The 20,677-nt window shown below is 45.5% G+C and overlaps 1 protein-coding gene across 4 annotated transcripts in view; it reads left to right on the top strand.

Annotated features, from left to right (window-relative positions):
* Positions 1 to 7,620: 7,620 nt before the first annotated feature.
* Positions 7,621 to 20,677, top strand: part of LOC139392837 (pleckstrin homology domain-containing family A member 5-like) — a 176,562-nt gene continuing 163,505 nt past the window's right edge. For 3 of the 4 annotated variants that reach the window (XM_071141129.1, XM_071141128.1, XM_071141126.1), the window contains exons 1-3: positions 7,644 to 7,757; positions 7,869 to 7,945; positions 8,761 to 8,818. In XM_071141129.1, the coding sequence (XP_070997230.1) occupies positions 7,666 to 7,757; positions 7,869 to 7,945; positions 8,761 to 8,818 (227 nt within the window). In that variant the 5' untranslated portion in view covers positions 7,644 to 7,665. Of the gene's footprint in view, positions 7,758 to 7,868; positions 7,946 to 8,760; positions 8,819 to 20,677 lie in introns of all 4 variants that reach the window. The other variant, XM_071141127.1, reaches the window with a different exon arrangement.

Below are 20,677 nucleotides of genomic sequence, written 5' to 3'. Positions count from 1 at the left end.
AACGAGGACAGAGAACGTTTGTATTCTGGTCGTATTAAACGAGGACAGGGAACATTGGTATTCTGGTCGTATTAAACGAGGACAGAGAACGTTTGTATTCTGGTCGTATTAAACGAGGACAGGGAACATTGGTATTCTGGTCGTATTAAACGAGGACAGAGAACGTTGGTGTTCTGGTCTTATTGAACGAGGACAGGGAACGTTGGTATTCTGGTCGTATTGAACGAGGACAGAGAACGTTGGTATTCTGGTCGTATTAAACGAGGACAGAGAACGTTGGTATTCTGGTCGTATTGAACGAGGACAGAGAACGTTGGTATTCTGGTCGTATTAAACGAGGACAGAGAACGTTGGTATTCTGGTCGTATTGAACGAGGACAGGGAACGTTGGTATTCTGGTCGTATTAAACGAGGACAGAGAACGTTGGTATTCTGGTCGTATTGAACGAGGACAGGGAACGTTGGTATTCTGGTCGTATTAAACGAGGACAGAGAACGTTGGTATTCTTGTCTTATTAAACGAGAACAGGGAACGTTGGTATTCTGGTCGTATTAAACGAGGACAGAGAACGTTGGTATTCTGGTCTTATTAAATGAGGACAGGGAACGTTGGTATTCTGGTCGTATTAAACGAGGACAGAGAACGTTGGTGTTCTGGTCTTATTAAATGAGGACAGAGAACGTTGGTATTCTGGTCGTATTGAACAAGGACAGGGAACGTTGGTATTCTGGTCGTATTAAACGAGGACAGAGAACGTTGGTATTCTGGTCGTATTAAACGAGGAAAGGAAGCCTCCAGTTCTCCAACTCTGATCCAACCATCACATATTGACCTTGATCACTGGCCATGCTCTGGGGTTTACGGCAACAAAAGCGTGAAATGGTGAGGGAGGGAACGGAAATACACCAGGCTACTCAGGGAGATAGAGGCTTTGTCCCAAACGGAACTCTAATCCCTACAGTATATAGTGCAATACTCACAAGGCTCTGGCCAAAAGAAGTGCACTATATAGGGAATAGGGTGCTATTTGGAATGAAGCCAGAGAGGAAAAGCTTCACCAGCTTCCTAGGCCAGACTGACACAGAACATAATTACTTTGTATCACTCTAGAAAATAGGTTTTAATATCCTAAATACATAGCCTACAGTATATATGTTTTGCTTTAAACGGGCATACCTATTAGGGACATAAATAAACGAGAATGTTTTACATATTCTGCAAATTAACACACTCCAAATTGTAAAAAATGTACACTGGGCACAGAGGTCAAGTTCAACGTCTATTCCACATTGGTTCAACATAACTTCATTGAAATGACCTGGAAACAACGTTGAGTCAGCCAGTGTGTGCCCAGAGGGTAAATAGGCCTAAAAGAAAGTATCCAGAGTGCCTGACAAACTCTCTCCTCGGCTAGACTCAGACAATTAAGTCATTACCAAACTGTTTGGAATGCAGCGATGTGTTTGTGTATCTGTTCTGTATTAAAGGTCAGACAGGATTGCTGTTAATGTAGTTGGTTAAAGAGTGACCGAATAATTGTCTCTTTCTCGCTCTCTCTCTCACACACACATATGCAAAATATACACACATATGCTCACACACACACACACACACGCACGAGCGCACACACACACAGCCATGTGTAATCACTTGGCTGGAGGCGACAGAGTATTTTTGAAGCCTATTAGCAACAGGCCATTTCCCTGTGTCCTGTATGACATCACCATCAATTTAAGGGCAAGCTATGTATTACAGTACTGTATTACCGAATAGGGCAAAAATAGCACTTTACTACCACTGCAGGAAAAATGTAGGGTCATCTCGACTAGTTATTTGTTGTAAAGAATCTTAGTTTAATCAGTTTGCATGATCTCAGCTTCGCCTCAGTACTTCGGTAGTCCTTCAAGGCAGCCTCAGTATAAGAAAGCAGGTGCCAGGGTTAGCACACACCCAAGACACACACACACACACACACTCTCACACACACACACACACACACACACACACACACACACACACACACACACACACACACACACACACACACACACACACACACACACACACACACACTCTCTCGCTCTCTCTCTCTCTCTCTGTCTCTCATCTAAAAGTTACACACACACACACACACACACACACACACACACACACTCTCTCTCTCTCTCTCTCTCTCTCTCTCTCTCTCTCTCTCTCTCTCTCTCTCTCTGTCTCTCATCTAAAAGTTACTCCAGAGAGTTTTAATTGCTGTGTGATGAAGGAGCTGCTGCTGTGAACCTGGCCGGTGCATCCTACTCAACCCACATAAACAAACATACACCAGCGGAGAGAGTAAACACATTTAAATAGTAAATAGACCTTCACTATGAAACATTTATGACCACGCCATTTCTGTTTATTTCCCTTGGCAGAGTAACATCACCTTGAAGGTTGTAGGTATCAACAGGGTAAATGTTTCTAAATGCAAATGTTGTGTTAGTTGGCAGAGGCTGCCAGCATTTCAGACGAAGGTTTGTTGTTCTAATCTTTAAACAAAGAGCTGTGGTAAAAGGCTTCCCACTGTGCACACACTGGTTGAATCAACATTGTTGTCATGTCATTTATCAAAACTAGAGAGCAGTACGATGAGGCAATCCGCTTTTATGACCTCACACCTCTCCAGTCCAACAACAGAGGCTTAATGTCATCTCCCAATTGACACCCCAGGTGCCATCTGAGACTCATTTACAGTGTTTCCCCTGACTCTCTGTCTGACTCGCCAATTTACAGTGTGTTTCCCCTGACTCTCTGTCTGACTCGCCCATTTACAGTGTGTTTCCCCTGACTCTCTGTCTGACTCGCCCATTTACAGTGTGTTTCCCCTGACTCTCTGTCTGACTCGCCCATTTACAGTGTGTTTCCCCTGACTCTCTGTCTGACTCACACATTTACAGTGTGTTTCCCCTGACTTTCTGTCTGACTCGCCCATTTACAATGTTTCCCCTGACTCTCTGTCTGACTCGTCCATTTACAGTGTGTTTCCCCTGACTCTCTGTCTGACTCGTCCATTTACAGTGTGTTTCCCCCGACTCTCTGTCTGACTCGTCCATTTACAGTGTGTTTCCCCTGACTCTCTGTCTGACTCGTCCATTTACAGTGTGTTTCCCCTGACTCTCTGTCTGACTCGTCCATTTACAGTGTGTTTCCCCTGACTCTCTGTCTGACTCGTCCATTTACAGTGTGTTTCCCCTGACTCTCTGTCTGACTCGTCCATTTACAGTGTGTTTCCCCTGACTCTCTGTCTGACTCGTCCATATACAGTGTGTTTCCCCTGACTCTCTGTCTGACTCGTCCATTTACAGTGTGTTTCCCCTGACTCTCTGTCTGACTCGTCCATTTACAGTGTGTTTCCCCTGACTCTCTGTCTGACTCGCCCATTTACAGTGTGTTTCCCCCGACTCTCTGTCTGACTCGTCCATTTACAGTGTGTTTCCCCTGACTCTCTGTCTGACTCGTCCATTTACAGTGTGTTTCCCCTGACTCTCTGTCTGACTCGTCCATTTACAGTGTGTTTCCCCTGACTCTCTGTCTGACTCGTCCATTTACAGTGTGTTTCCCCCGACTCTCTGTCTGACTCTGCAGCAGAAAGTTGACCATGTTATTATTAGTCCAGACCACAGCAGCATCTCTGCATGTTGTGCATTTCTGTGTCTCGAACGTATCAACCTTGAACCTGGCTCCTTTCTCTCTCTGTCTCCCTCACCCTCTCTCTGTCTCCCTCTCTCTCTGTCTCCCTCTCTCTCTCTCTGTCTTCCTCACCCTCTCTCTCTCTGTGTGACTCTTTTCTCTCTCTGTCTCCCTCTCTCTCTCGGTCTCACTCTCGCTCTCTCCCTGATTTCAATGCAGACAACCTCGATGATAGCAAACTTGGTATTTAGCAGACGTTGGCATTCTCCTTGCCCTCCGGCCTCCAGAATGTAGCATGCCCTCGTCTGACCCGTCCGTCTAACTCTCTCCTTGGCATCAGATGTCACGTAGACCTGCCTGCACTAGGGATGTTGTGGTGGGTGTTACAGTACAGTACACATGGCGGATGGAGTCAACCTTACATAGAGTACAATGTAAAGCAGCAATCTGTTCCATTATGTTCAAACCAGCTTGTCCAACACTGGGTCATTTCCACAATAGACACCCATCTATAATAATAAAGAAGCATGCTCTATATAACTTCCTTTGTCTTCCTAGAGTGGTTGAATATCTCTCGCACAGACAATAGACGCCCCCCCCCCCCCCTCACAACACATTAAGGAAATCAAATAGGCAGCAGACCCAGTGTGGTGTTGGTTAACTGGTCTTTGTGTTCAGTTTCTAATCAATAGGTTTGGTCTTAGTGAGACACACACTGCATGATCGTTCAAGGGACCCCTAACTGGGTAAGTAGCAAGCCAGCCAGCTCCAGCCACAAACCCATCTTCTAAAGCTGTGATCATGTGGAAAGCACTTTAACCAGTGAAGCCTGATATGTTTTCGAGCTTGTTTTATTCCTTCTGAAAGGTAAAGCTTTTACCCTAGCTGTGGAATTCCCACTGCAATGTACAACACCGTAGCGCTCGCCTGTAGTGTAGGTGTTTTGTTTTTGCTGAAATAGTCCTCGTCTCCTAAATTGAAAGTTTATAGCGACACAGAGCCCATAGACCGAGGCTGAGTGGGCCTGACAGAAAGCTCCGCAGAGGAATATGATATGCTGCAGTCGCTGATCCAGAGAGAGGGACAGACGTGACATGGAGGTCAGAGACTAGTTAGGAAGGAGGACATGGTGAAAGAGGAGAGTATGGGGGAGGAAAAGTATGTGGAGGATTGGGGGGTGGTGGGAGAATAGGAGGTGAGAATTGGGAGAGGGTTGGGGAGATTGGGGGGAGATGAAGGGGGAAATTGGGAGAATGAAGAGGAAGATGGCAGGGAAAATATAAGGGGCATGATGGATGAGTGGATGGAATAGGAATGGAGTTGTTTGTTTTGATAAAGGGCGTTGAGGCCCTCCCATAATAACAGTGGGGTACAGATTGGTCCCTAAGCAGGAAGCAATCTCTGTTTCAGAAGAGGCCATTGGCTGGGTTGGACCCTCTAATAATGACATCAGAGGAACTGCTCTGCTCTGCTCTGCGCTGGTGACTTCAAAAAAGCGGCAGGGGTCGTAGCTAAGCCGCAGTCTCATTAATAATCATCATGAGCCTAGTTTCCAGCCCCTCACAGTCCCTTTAATGACTGAGGGGAGAGACAGACCCTCCAGGGTCTGTGGGAAGTTTGATGTAAACCTTTGCTGCATCTTAAATTGCACCCAATTCCCTTTATATTACACTTCTTTAGACCAGGGCCCATAGGGATCTAGGCAAAAGTAGTACACTATATAGGGACCATTGTCATTTGGGACACAGTCCCTGAATAGTTAGTCAGAATGGGTCCTGGAGAAAGGCCCTATCTGTTCTCAGAGTGATTTTAGACGGAGGCCATGTCTGAATAACCATACTTGAATTCTAAATAGTACGATTTTTCAGGAACCGAAAAAATATACAATTTTATAGTATGTGAAATTAATTCCAGGATGTCATACTCATTTTGGCTTTTCATCTAGTAGAATTTGTTGCAAACTATTGAGGAAGAGAATCTGCTTTTCACTCCTACCTGTGTTCTACAATGGCTGATAATCAGAATAGGGGATGTGCTCTACAAAAATGTACAAAGGGTGGGGAACAAGCGCTATTGCGCATTTGATGACACCTTCTCAGTATGCTTACAACATACCTTTTACTAAACAGTACATTCTAAATAGTACGTAGCACGAGTAGTGCTCAGTATGCTGTTTTAGTAAGTCGTAGGCAAGACAGAATTTGGACACTTTTGCCGTCAGGGTTATCTGATGGGCATTTGACGAAGCCTCCAAGCCTCTGGTCTAAAGCTCCACAGCAAAAGTGTCTGAGTCACAGTCAAACAGAATATTGTAAACAGTGACCACATCCAAGGCCACAGGCACCCTCGCACATAAGTACGTGTCACTCACACACTCAAACAAAACCCCTCCCCTACACACACATACACACCGTACAGCCTGTGCTACATTTCCGTACTAATGACCGTTGACAGAAACCAGAGCAGCGCTTGAAACGTTTTCATCATGTTTGTTTTGTGGCTCCCTCCCTCACTCCCTCCAGCAGATCCCCATATAGCCCCAGCCTTGCTTGGCTCTGGTGTCTGGTGTAGTCTAACATCTCGCTACCTGTGATACCCAGGGGAGAGGAGAAGGTAATCACCAGCAGCATTGCATTCCATCCTCCTGTCCCACTGCCATATCTACACTGGAATGTTAAACACACTGGGAGATACATGATTTACATATAGCTGTAGTTACTAGCTAGTTAATGTATTTATTTACATGATTTACCTTTTACATCATACATTATTAGTCCATGTATTCATTGGATGATTCGCATTTATTACTGTGCAAATCACTGTACTTAAGCAAATATTGTTTTCATTTGATGTGCTAAACAGTTTGTTTTTAATAAGTTAGTCCCAGTAGTTATTAAACTATATGCTGTTGTACAAGTTACTCAACAGATATGTTTTGACTCCAACCTAGAAGGTCTTATAACAGTCTCCTCTGACACACAGATCTACACTAATCTGCTAAACCCCCTTGGACATTAGGATTACTAATTGGATGAATTTAGTGGTGAGTTCACAAGGCCAGGGGGCCTGAGGGGTGGGTAGACGTTCCCCTTCTCAGACAACATATCCAGGATCAGCTTACCCTCCCCAAATCCTAGCCTTAACCATTATGGAGGTGGAACAGCAAACTGACCCTAGATCAGTATCTAGTTGGTAAAATCGTTTGGCGTTGGCTTGGACAATGGACATTCTCATTTTCATGCAGTTATTTTTTGACAGTTTAATCTCCTATGTGTGGTGTTGGCATCCTGGCTAACCTGTCTGCATTGTGTTTTCACCATATTTTCGTGTATGACACACACACGCATAATGTGCACGCAACCACTCATGCATACACACACTTGCACTTCTACACTCGCATACATGCACCCATTCACACACACATGCATCCAATCTACTCGGGACCCTCTGCTCTGTCTGACCTATAGAGAGGAGGTGAGGGGAGGGCTAAGGAGGGGGAGGGAGAAGGATTTATAGACAGCTGAACCATGCAGTGAGGTACAAGGTTGACCTGGGAGGGCATGTGTGATAATACAGGAACAGTACAGACAAATCCATGTAAGGTTTAACACACTCGCAGGATGAGTATTCTATTGGTGAATACAGTAGCCCCAGGCTACAAGGACATAATGTACGAATTTATATATTACTCAATGTCATATCTAATTAATTGTGACATGAGAAATTGAATTTCACATCTTTAGCATGTAAATAACTGAGGTGGGATATTTGGCTTGCTCTAGGCTATTGTACGCTAGTGTTTATGCTCCTTAGTATGCACGTACAAAACATAATTTGTTTCAATAAAAGTTTTGAAAACAAGGTGAAAACTGGATACCTCTCTACCATGCAAGCACGCTCCCGCCCCACAGAGGTTCCCCGCGCCCAGTTGCTTAGGGTTTCCGAGTACGCGCCCACGGCACGGATACGCGCACTCCAGTCTCCGTCCTCTGCTAGACATGGCGGCGGATCTAAACCCAGACTGGCTCTCCTGCCTTCCTTCTTCTTGGAGTTATGGGGTTACTCGGGACGGAAGGATATTCTTCATCAAGTAAATATTCTCAGGATACGGCGCATGGAAGTGAATTGGCTTTGTTTCGACGCGTTTGTTTATGTCTGTGTTATTTGCGTGTTCACCTTCTCCCCGTTTCTTACCCAACAGTGAAGAAGCCAAGAGTACGACCTGGCTTCATCCCGTCACCGGAGAGGCCGTCATAACGGGGCACAGAACAACCCCAGGTAAAAACGGTTCGCATCGACCTCTTCCAATCGTTACATACGGCAAGAGTCTCGGTTTTAAATGGTTTCAGAAACCACCGAGAAACGTTGAGCGAAGACTCCCTGCCGCAAGCAACAGCCGCCTGTCTTTCTCTCCTCTGCGCTCAGACCATCAAGTTGAGCCGCCAATTAATGTCACCTAGGCATTGCGACAGAGTTGTTGAAAGTTCGGTCACGTAGGCATTCACATTCATAAACAAAGAAGTTAGTTTCTTTTTTTACAATATTGTTTGCAACTTGCCATGGTTGTAGACTAAACTGTAAGGCTTAAGCCCGTAGCGTGGGCACTGGGCAGTTATTTTGTAACCATTGTAACAACAGCTGTTGATAAAATGATAACATGAAACATTGATGCGTAACTCGCTACAAATGTTGAATGCAACAAATGTTTGAATTGCTGTGAACATGACTTCGGATAAGGATGTTATTGTTACCATTCCATATCCATTGCATTAGAGAGAAGACATCGTGCGCTGAATGCATAGATCCTCACACTGTCAATGCCCAGGAAGCAGGTTTTTACAATCTCACGCCTATCAATACAATATGTTGAATAACGGATACGAATAGAAATGACGACGAGGCTATTCGACCATCCTTACTAGGCTATGTCATTAATGGATAGCATGTCGGTAGGCTGTATATATTGCGTAAGGGGAACGGTATTTTCGGTCACGCGCAGATCTCTGCTCGTATCAGCCGCTTGTGTGTTGCGATGTATTTGTTTCGTAGCCTATTCATTACCCCCCCCCATGCCCCTTCTCTTTCCCGCATAGATTTACCAACGGGATGGGAGGAGGGATATACCTTCGAAGGAGCCCGCTGCTTCATCAAGTAAGTTGGATTTTTCAAAGCCACCGCGCTTTATGGAAACACTTGATATTTGTCCTCCTCCTGTCGCTGGCAGGCTGCTTTGTTTTTGACGGCAGTTGAGATTTTCAGATTCTCTCCCACTGCCACTCTGGAGTGTTCAGGAAAGATCTCCTCCACATCCCCTTATGAACACACACACAGTTCCAGGTTCTCGTTTTTCCTCCTGTCTGTGGTGGAGTTTGACAAGCCAGTGTAACTCACAGCTCTCAGCTGAACAGGCTTTACTTGTTGGGGCCTCCTTCCCTCAGACATGACACTGCCAGCCAGACTGGCGTGTACTTGCAACAGAGACACTACATTATTACACCCCTAAAAATCGGCTTAGGGTTTGTTGCACAGTCATATTTGGGTTGATAAGTCAGTGTTTGAAGGAACACGTGTATGTACAGTTTTAAAGCCTTGCAGTGCTATTCAGTTGTCTTTCCTTCACCACTCTCTCTTCTGATTCTCTGCTATGGCCATTTGGAGAGTAGCAACTGAGCTAATAGCATGTGCTTTAGATGGGTCCACTAACTGGAGTGTGTTTTGTATCTCAAGGCATACATACTGTACCGCTGTGCTGTGAATTAGTGTTTTATTTAGCGTCACTGTTTCCTCTCCCACAAGTATTATTGTGGCACACTGCTGATGGCATGGACTCAAGTTGGACCGTAGGCTGAAGGAATGGAATTGGCTGAATCACAGTCACATTTCTAGATGGGATATCTTTCTGAGACACAAAGAGCAGCATTTTGGACTGAGAAGAATTTTGTCCAGTTTATGTTTTGGACAGCGTTGCATTGGCAGTGCATGGTGTGCTATTTTGCAATTTGCATTGCCTGGGATTTCTGAAATTCTTCTCAATTTCCTTGCTGGTCAGCCCATGTATTGGGCCGTTATGCAGACCTTATGCCCTCCACGTCCCCTATGCCCTCCTTCATCCCGGAAGGAACTGGATGCCCTTTGATTTAGGATTCATGTCCCTCTTTCTCTCTGGTGTTGAGAGGGTCCCATGGGACCCAGACAGTGGGCTGCTGGAGGGGTGTGTGTGTGTGTCACAACCCAGCCTGTGTCCTCGTGACACCCATTAATTCACAGGGGGATTCTTCTCTCTGTTCCCCTTTGTCCTAGTGTACCTGGAGACAGAACCAATCCGAAGAGGCTTGTATGATGTTTCATCCTCTGTTTCAGTTAACGCTCCCTAGAGTCAGTGCCCTACCTAGTACACTGAAGTACACTAGTTCACAGTGGCTGTCCAGCCAGAACAGGCAGCTACCCTAGTGTACCGTAACCCTGTATACACTTTAAGCCCTTTGACTCAGACTCTGAACGCATGACCGAGCTAAACCTACTGAGGACTATGGAAGTGTCTCCCCCACGCCTCCCATCAGGCAAAAACATAGTCATTCAGTCCTCTACCTCCCACTGAGATTTTTATTATTTTTTCTGGTCATTAAAAATACTTGTGTCAAAAAACGTCCCATTTCTTTCAGTATCCACCCTGGCTGGCCATGACGTAACAAATAAGACGTCAGCATGACGTTGCTTCAACTAGCTAATATTGCCCACTTTGATACTGCTGTTGTGGTTGAGGCCTTTAATGACCTCCCTGATGTGTCTCACCTCTGTGTGTCACGCTGGCGTCTACAGTATTACCTCAGCAGCAGGTGGAAGGCTGCCAGACATGAGGAATGGTACAGCTCATTTATTATTCCTGGGCTGTGTGGAGTCGCAGAGGGGCTGACTCTAAAGGACGGACACACACACTTTACAGATCCCATTCATCAACGACCAGGTTGTTTTCACCCAGCATCTTTAATTCACTTATCCCTCTCTCCCTTTAGCCTTCAGATAATTTCTGCACTGGCGCACACAGTATGGCTGCGTCCCAAATGGCCCCTGTCTATGGGCTCTGGTCAAAAGTAGTGCACTATAGAGGGAAAAGGGTGCCAGATGTATACACTTAGAACAAAGGAAGAAAACCTACACACAGCAAATGCAGCTTCCAAGTGATTTGATATACCACTAACCACAATAGAGAGAACATTTCAGCTAGCTGCAATAGCTTCCATAAAGGTGTTTTGGATGTGTAATATTACACACACACTGGACGATTTATGTAGCTCACACAGGTATGCCATCCAAATGGCACCCTATTCCCTATGGGCCCTGGTCAAAAGTAGTGCGCTCTATAGGGAATAGGGTGCCATTTGGGATGCAGCCCAGGAGTGGCAGAGAAAGCTGGATAAGGAGCCATGTTTAAGACATGCAGTGTGGATTCATTTCACTCTCCCTCCCCTGCTTCCCACGCTGGTTTCTTGAAGTGAGAGGAGGAGGAAGGCGGAATGAACGAGAATAGGGAAATGGTTGGAGGATATGTGGAGGATATGACCTGTAGCTGACACTTGGAGTGTAGTTGGGGGGTGGGTAGGCAAAGAGACCTAGTGAGACAGCCTTGGTAGACAGACAAGGCTGTGTATGTGTGTGCTGCAGTCCTTTCCTCTGGCTTAGTTTGGCAGCTGGGGGAGTGCTTGGGGAATCCTGCAAAATAAACAGTTAGAGAAACATGGCCTGCTCCCCTTCTTCTCCACGCCCACTGGTGAATACTGCCCTCCCATTGGAGGTGGAGGCTCTAGGCCTGCCTCTTTAACTCCGATCAAGTTTTGGGGCTTAGGGGTGTGTGTGTGTGTGGAGCCTACAGACGAGGCCACGAAGCAACATTAAGGAGACGTGACCTAGCTAGCGGTCTCAGCTTTGCTGCAGCACTCTCCATAGTGGAATTCTCCACAGGCTGTGTTAATGAAACGAGCTGTGTTGTGAATCTAGATGCACCCTAAGGATTGGAGTTTCAATTTGAGAATGGTTTTGCGAAGGACTGATGGCGAGAAAGGTTTCTGTTTTGGTCAGGCTAAATAGAGCAATCTGATAGAGGTGAGTGGAGCAGGAGATGTAGAACGAGAGATTGAGAAAACAAAAGAGAGTGAATCTAAAAAGGAGATGGGGAGAGGGAGACATAGATGGATAGAGAGAGGTTAGTGTGTGAAAGAGAGAGCTTTGTGAATTGGATAAAAGCTGGGAATAGGCTTCTAGCTGTCAGGAGGAGATGCAGGTTCTGCAGGTGTTTCCACCGGGATACAACAGCCACTCAACTTTTCCTGGACATCTGTCAGCAGTGTGTGTACGTTTTGTGTCCACACTCATTTCCACCTCTGGGATCATGTGAGCTGTGGTTGAAGTAGGGACAGATCTATAAGTGGGTCGCTGGCTGGGTGGAGTTGCTACACTGATGAAGTGCTTCCTGTCTCGTTCGCTCTCACTCGCTCTTGCTCTAGCTCGGTCTCATCAGTGGGAGACGAGAGTAAGAATGGTCTAACATTTCTACTGCTGAATGTTGCGACACTAGCAGGTGATGACAGCCCCTTGTCAAAGCTGTTGATTCACTGGAGACACCATCAACTCTCTGCATTTCAGCAACTCTGTCCTATTGCTCTTCCTCTTCCTCCCTAAACACAACACACCTCTGGTTCCACACCATAGGCCACTAATGAACGACACCACCTGCAGTGAATACAAGTGAGTTTAATTTTCTGCTTACAGTAAGCTGTGAAAAGGCTGTTAGTCAATCAATCTTATTTTATAAAGCCATTTTTTACATCGGCAGCCAAAACTGCCCAGCCAAAACCCCAAACAGCAAGCGATGTAGAAGCACACTGTACGGTACATCCCAAATGGCACCCTATTCCCTATATAGTGTGTACTACTTTTGACGGGCCCTGTTCCAAATTAGGACACCGTATAGGGATTAGGGTGCCATTTGGTATGTATCCATTGTGTTTGGCTGTGCTGCAACAGTTATTACTGAGTCCTATTCAGGGGCACCGCAGCACTGCATACCATAGTCTGTGGTGGTACTATGATGGAGTATACATCTTCAACTTGAAGTCTTGAGTTGTTACGACTGGCCATATCTATGAGTGAGTGATCTGTCAGTATCCGAGATATCACTGACCTGATTTACCACTAACCTCCCCCTCCAAAGCCAGGGCTCAGTGCAAAGCCTGCTTGTGTTCAATCCAAAAATGGAAGAACCTACAGACTGGGTAAGCTCACTGGTTATTGTGGTGAAAAATAACTGCAATCTCAGGATATGTCTAGACCTGTGAGATCTCAACAAAGCAATCAAGAGAGAGCATTTGAAGTTGCCAACCAGAGAAGAGAGAATGTCGCAGTTTGCTGAAGAAAAGTGGTTCAGTAAGTTTGATGCCTCATCAGGATTCTGGCAAATGAAGCTAGATGATGCAAGCTCAAGTCTATGCACATTCAACACACCTGAGGGCAGGTACAGATTTCATATGGGATTCTCTCAGCGCCAGAGGTCTACCACAAGACAATCCACATGATCTTCGAGCGCATTCCAGGAGTGGAGACTATGATGGATGACATCATCGTCTGGGGGTCGACAAAAGAAGAACACGATGCGAGAGTGAGACAAGTGCTGGACCTGACACGGAGAGTCAACCTAAAAGGACAAATGCGAGATTGGTGTGAAAACACTTACCTTCGTGGGAGATGTACTTTCTGAGGACGGAGTCAAACCAGACCCGAGGAAAACATCAGCCATCAACAACATGGAGCGCCCGAAGACCAAGGACAATGTGAGATGCTTCATGGGCATGATCACCTACCTTGCAAAGTTCATACCTCAGCTGTCAGCACAGTCCGCTCCACTCAGATGTATTCTGGAACAGAAAAAGTAATGGGAATGGTCCCATGAACAGGAAAACCGCTTCTAAAACCGAAAGAAGACAATCACAGAAGAGCCAGTGCTCAGGTTCTATGATCCAGAGAAAAGCAGGATTTCTGCCGACGCGTCACAGTTTGGCCTGGGAGCAGTTCTTCTGCAACAGCATGACGACACATGGCAACCCGTCGCTTATGCGTCCAGAGCCTTGACGGGGGCAGAGACAAGGTATGCACAAATAGAGAAAGACCTACTGGCAAGCACATACGCTTGCGAAAGGTTTCCCCAATACGTCTACGGACGAGACTTCGAAGTAGAAACCGACGACAAACCATTGGTGTCAATCATGTCTAAGCCACTGAGTGATTGTCCAATGAGAATCCAGAGAATGTTGATCAGACTGCAAAAGTATGATGTGAAGATGATTTATACCCTGGGAAAGTTCCTGTTCGCCGCCGACTCTCTTTCTTGAGTAGTCGACAAGAAGGAGAGCTTCGACACACAGAAAAATACTGAGATTCAGGCCTACGTCGACATAATCGTAGCATCACTTCCTGTGTCTTCTGAGAGAATGGAGCAGATCAAAAGAGAGACCGCAGCTGACCAATAAATGACAGAGTTGAAAGAAACGACACTAATAGGATGGCCTGCACAGAAAAACTGTCCAAGGAGAATACAGGATTACTGGATGTGCAGAGCAGAGCTCACCATTGTGGGTGACATAGTGTTCAAAGGCAACAAGATTGTCATTCCCATGACACTACGCAAAGAAATGCTACAGAAAATACACGAGGCCCACTTGGGTGAGGAAAAATGCAGACAACGAGCACGTGAAGTAATGTACTGGCCAAGAATGAACCAGGAAATCAGCCAGACCACTGCTTCATGTGAACTATGTTTGACCTACAGGCCAAAGCAGCAAGCAGAGCCGCTAATGCCTCATCTAGTACCCAACAGACCCTACTACAAAATTGTCAAAGGTCTGATGAAAAAGGCACACGATGGAAAGGAGGATTTCCTAAAAAAATCTGATGATCTACCACAGCGCACCGCTGCAGAACGGACTTTCACCTGCACAAATGTTGATGGGACGTCGCATCAGAACCAACCTACCCATCCATGAGGACTTGCTAACACCCAGAGGTGCTCACAAAGTCAAACTCGCAAAGGAAAAACAGAAAGACAAACAAAAACAGCGACAGGACAAAAGTGCAAGACACTTACCTGAACTGAAACCTGGAGATCGTGTACGACTCCGAGACATCACTACAGGAACCTGGATGCAGCAAGGGTGTGTGCAGAGAGAAGTTGCACCGCGATCCTATGAGATCCAAACGGATCCAAACGGAGCATGGATCACAACTGGGTCAAAAGAGTGGATCTAAGGCTTTAGCCATTCACTCAAGGGACTGAGGATCATCAGGAGGATACTGCTGAAGCGTCAAATGCTTCAGGAAGCACTTCAGCAGAATGACCAAAAAGGACTGTCAGAGCCCCTGAAAGGCTTATTGAGAATTGAAAAAAAACAAAAAAAAAAAAAAAAAAAAAGGGGCACCTGGACTGAATGTTTGGTTTATGTGAAAATAAATACGGCCACAATAAAGTATTGTTGGACAGACTATATTTAGTTGAAAAAATATTCTATTTTTAAGGGAAAATAATTTTGGGAAAGAAATGTGTTATTGAAAATTGCATGTTATGCAGGTTGAGTAAACAAATGTGATGTGACATGTAACTACTTTTCTTTCTTTTAAAGGAAAGAAGATGTGTTGTTATGTGTTAAACATTTAGACTACGTTACCCAGCAGGCTATGCGGGATAGGTGGAGGGTTAAAGAATGCCTTGCATGGCTAAACATGGAGTTTTCTAGCTGAAGTATATGTTCATTAAAAGTAGTTCAACCTACGCTCCAGTTTGTCATTATATAAGGAACAAACATAACACAACTTAATGGAAATCTCATGATACTTTATTTATTATACACGTACCATGAATACACAATTCCAATATACTAATACGGACTTCAATACACACACATTTACTTGTAGCAGGACATGGACTCATCTTACAACAGGAGGTTGCAGAGGGAGGGGTGTGCTCTGCCCCCAGGCCCGATGCAGAACCGCATGCAGGCCCACTTGATTCATGCCTGGCGCTAAAGACGAGAAGGTAATGGCCAACATTTAATCCAGTCACTCAGCTCAACGCTCATCTGACTGGGACTGACTGGCAAATCATTAAGTGTTGGATTTGGGGTCAGTTATCTGGGTGCAACTCAGGATGGTGAATGTACTGCTAGTTCATTCTACAGCAATTGCTAGATTAATGGATGAGGATATGTTTTGTTTTGGATGGCCCAATAGAGGGAGAGAGGATTAGTCGCAGTTCCTATTGGCCCAGACGTGATTAATCAGACTATGGTAATCAGTAGTGTGTGTGTTAAGTGTGCACGTACCAAGGCTGTTGAAAATGTGAGGGGCTCCCCAGGTCTGCCACTGCACTTATGCATACAGCTGGTTACAGAGCGAGAGAGAGTGAGAGGGAGGAAGATTTCGCAAGAGAGTAGGAGGAGGAAGAGAGTGAGAGCAAGAGACCCTCACTGTCTCCACATGCAGTAACTTTAAGTGAAAGCCTTTCCTCACTGCTCTGTTCTTTCCTCTGCAATGCTCTATAGAATGGCCTTCCCTGCTGTGTCTGTCAATAGCATGCTTAAAGGTGTGTGTGTGTGTGTGTGTGTGTGTGCACGCCTACTGCATTAACATCGAATAGCGCCCGCGCTATGCAACTTTTCAGGGAAGTTGAGTTAATTGAGAATTTCAATAAGCATTTTTCTACGGCTGGCCATGCTTTCCACCTGGCTACCCCAACCCCGGTCAACAGCTCTGCACCCCTACAGCAACTTTCCCAAGCCTCCCCCATTTCTCCTTCACCCAAATCCAGATAGCTGATGTTCTGAAAGAGCTGCAAAACCTGGACCACTACAAATCAGCTGGGCTAGACAATCTGGACCCTCTCTTTTTAAAATTATCCGCCGCAATTGTTGCAACCCCTATTACTAGCCTGTTCAACTTCTCTTTCGTATCGTCTGAGATCCACAAAGATTGGAAAGCTGCCGCGGTCATCCCCCTCTTCAAAGGGGGAGACACTCTAGACCCAAACTGTTACAGATATCTATCCTACCCTGCCTTTCTAAGGTCTTCGAAAGCCAAGTTAACAGATCACCCACCATTTCGAATCCCAATATTTCAAATCGGAGGGCCTGTTGTGTGGACCTCTGTCAGTTTCTATGAGGGTGACACAGGGTTCAATTCTCGGGCCGACTCTTTTCTCTGTATACATCAATGATGTCGCTCTTGCTGCTGGTGATTCTCTGATCCACCTCTACACAGACAACACCATTCTGTGTACTTCTGGCCCTTTGGACACTGTGTTAACAAACCTCCAAACGAGCTTCAACACCATACAACACTCCTTCCGTGGCCTCCAACTGCTCTTAAATGCAAGTAAAACTAAATGCATGCTCTTCAACCGATCGCTGCCCGCACCTGCCCGCCTGTCTAGCATCACTATTCTGGATGGTTCTGACTTAGAATATGTGGACAACTACAAATACCTAGGTGTCTGGTTAGACTCTAAACTCTCCTTCCAGACTCACATTAAGCATCTCCAATCCCAAATAAAATCTAGAATTGGCTTCGTATTTCAGAACAAAGCATCCTTCACTCATGCTGCCAAACATACCCTCGTTCAACTGACTATCCTACCGATCCTTGACTTCGGCGATGTCATTTACAAAATAGCCTCCAACACTCTACTCAGCAAATTGGATGCAGTCTATCACAGTGCCATCCGTTTTGTCACCAACGCCCCATATACTACCCACCACTGCGACCTGTATGCTGTCGTTGGCTGGTCCTCACTTCATATTCGTCACCGAACCCACTGGCTTCAGGTCATATATAAGTCTTTGCTAGATAAAGCCCCACCTTGTCTCAGCTCACTGGTCACCATAGCAGCACCCACCCGTAGCACGCGCTCCAGCAGGTATATTTCACTGGTCATCCCCAAAGCCAATTCCCTCTTTGGCTGCTTTTCCTTCCAGTTCTCTGCTGCCAATGACAGGAACGAATTGCAAAAATCACTGAAGCTGGAGACTCATATCTCCCTCACTAACTTTACGCATCAGCTGTCAGAGCAGCTTACAGATCAGATCATTGCACCTGTACATAGCCCATCTGTAAATAGCCCATCTGTAAATAGCCCATCCAACTACCTCATCCCCATATTGTAATAATTATTTTTTTCTCCTTTGCACCCCAGTATCTCTACTTGCACATTCATCTTCTGCACATCTATCATTCCAGTGTAAATTGTAATTACTACAGCCCCATGGCCTATTTATTGCCTTACCTCCCTCCCTTACCTTATTTGCGCACACTGTATATAGAATTTTCTATTGTGTTATTGACTGTACGTTTGTTTATTCCATGTGTACCTCTGTTGTTGTTTGTGTCGCACTGCTTTGCTTTATCTTGGCCAGGTCGCAGTTGTAAATGAGAACTTGTTCTCAACTGGCCTAACTGGTCAAATAAAGGTGAAATAAAATAAATACCTGTGTGCGTGGGTTTGTTTGCATACTTTGCTCAATAATTTAGTCTGTTCACCTAGCTACCTTCCCATGATCATGTCCAATTTCATTGACGTGTCCCCTCTGCACTATCCCCACTGCACTTGTAATGTCCTGAGTACTGCTGTCCATCAGGACACGAAGGCTGTGTTGACACAGGCAGCCCAATTCAGCTTTTCTTTCCACTAATTGGTATTTTGACCAATCACATCAGATCTATTCACATCAGATTTTTTCCAGAGCCGATCTGATTGGTCAAAATACCAATTAGTGAAAAAAAGATCAGAATTGGGCTGCTTGTGTAAATGCAGCCAAAGTCTTGTTTACTTACTAGTGACCAGACATGGAGGGATGTGAGCCAGTGCCAGATACATGTTTACATTCCGTACTCAGAGGAGGATTGGCCCCAGGGACTCCCGTTTAGGATAACCTATTGTAGAGCCAGGCTAGGATCAGGACAACTTGTCTGACCATGTGGAAACAAATGCGCTATCAAATCAAATTTTATTTGTCACATACACATGGTTAGCAGATGTTAATGCGAGTGTAGCGAAATGCTTGTGCTTCTTGTTCCGACAATGCAGTAATAACCAATGCGTAATCTAACCTAACAATTCCACAACTACTACCTTATATACACACAAGTGTGAAGGGATAAAGAATATGTACATAAAGGTATATGAATGAGTGATGGTACAGAACGACATAGGCAATATGCAGTAGATGGTATAGAGTACAGTATATACATATGAGATGAGTAATGTAGGGTATATAAACATAAAGTGGCTAGTGATACATGTATTACATAAAGATGGCAAGATGCAGTAGATGATATAGAGTACAGTATATACATATACATATGAGATGAGTAATGTAGGGTATGTAAACATATTAAGTGGCATTGTTTAAAGTGGCTAGTGATACATTTTATTCCATCAATTTCCATTATTAAAGGGGCTGGAGTTGAGTCAGTATGTTGGCAGCAGCCACTCAATGTTAATGGTGGCTGTTTAACAGTCTGATGGCCTTGGGATAGAAGCTGTTTTTCAGTCTCTCGGTCCCTGCTTTGATGCACCTGTACTGACCTCGCCTTCTGGATGATAGCGGAGTGAACAGGCAGTGGCTCGGGTGGTTGTTGTCCTTGATGATCTTTATGGCCTTCCTGTGACATCGGGTGGTGTAGGTGTCCTGGAGGGCAGCTGGTTTGCCCCCGGTGATGCGTTGTGCAGACCTCACTACCCTCTGGAGAGCCTTACGGTTGTGGGCAGAGCAGTTGCCGTACCAGGCGGTGATACAGCCCGACAGGATGCTCTCGATTGTGCATCTGTAGAAGTTTGTGAGTGCTTTTGGTGACAAGCCGAATGACAAGCCGACAACCTCAGGAGGCTGAAGAGGCGCTGCTGTGCCTTCTTCACAACGCTGTCTGTGTGGGTGGACCAATTCAGTTTGTCTGTGATGTGTACGCCGAGGAACATAAAACTTACTACCCTCTCCACTACTGTCCCGTCGATGTGGATAGAGGGGTGCTCCCTCTGCTGTTTCCTGAAGTCCACAATCATTTCCTTTGTTTTGTTGACTTGAGTGTGAGGTTATTTTCCTGACACCACACTCCGAGGGCCTTCACCTCCTCCTTGTAGGCCGTTTCGTCGTTGTTGGTAATCAAGCCTACCACTATAGTGTCGTCCACAAACTTGATGATTGAGTTGGAGGTGTGCATGCCATGCAGTCGTGGGTGAACAGGGAGTACAGGAGAGGGCTCAGAATGCACCCTTGTGGGGCCCCAGTGTTGAGGATCAGCGGGGTGGAGATGTTGTTACCTACCCTCACCACCTGGGGCCGGCCGGGGTCGAGACCCAGGGTCTCGAGGTTGATGACGAGTTTGGAGGGTACTATGGTGTTAAATGCTGAGTTGTAGTCGATAAACAGCATTCTCACAGGTATTCCTCTTGTCCAGATGGGTTAGGGCAGTGTGCAGTGTGGTTGCGATTGCGTCGTCTGTGGACCTATTGGGACGGTAAGCAAATTGGAGTGGGTCTAGGGTGTCAGGTAGGGTGGAGGTGATATGGTCCTTGACTAGTCTCTCAAAGCACTTCATGATGACGGAAGTGAGTGCTACGGGGTAGTCGTTTAGCGCAGTTACCTTAGCTTTCTTGGGAACAGGAACAATGGTGGCCCTCTTGAAGCATGTGGGAACAGCAGACTGGGATAAGGATTGATTGAATATGTCCTATGCTAATGCTAATAGTGTTATTAAAATCATAACATTTGTTTTGTTTTAGTGATGTGGAAAGTATGCGAGTCTCGGCTCTTTCCGGCGACTTATTGGAAATTGAAATGTTTGCCTGATTCTAATAGACTGTTTTATAGAATATAGCTTTGTGTTCTTTTAAGAAGGGAATTATATCCTCTAATACACTTTGATCCACTCCATCATTCTCCCTCTCTAATCTCTCTGTGACAACAGACACTCATT

The sequence above is a fragment of the Oncorhynchus clarkii genome, chromosome 33, assembly GCF_045791955.1.
Source record: "Oncorhynchus clarkii lewisi isolate Uvic-CL-2024 chromosome 33, UVic_Ocla_1.0, whole genome shotgun sequence".
NCBI classification, from domain to species: Eukaryota; Metazoa; Chordata; class Actinopteri; order Salmoniformes; family Salmonidae; genus Oncorhynchus; species Oncorhynchus clarkii.
This window is presented reverse-complemented; position numbering and strand designations above follow the sequence as displayed.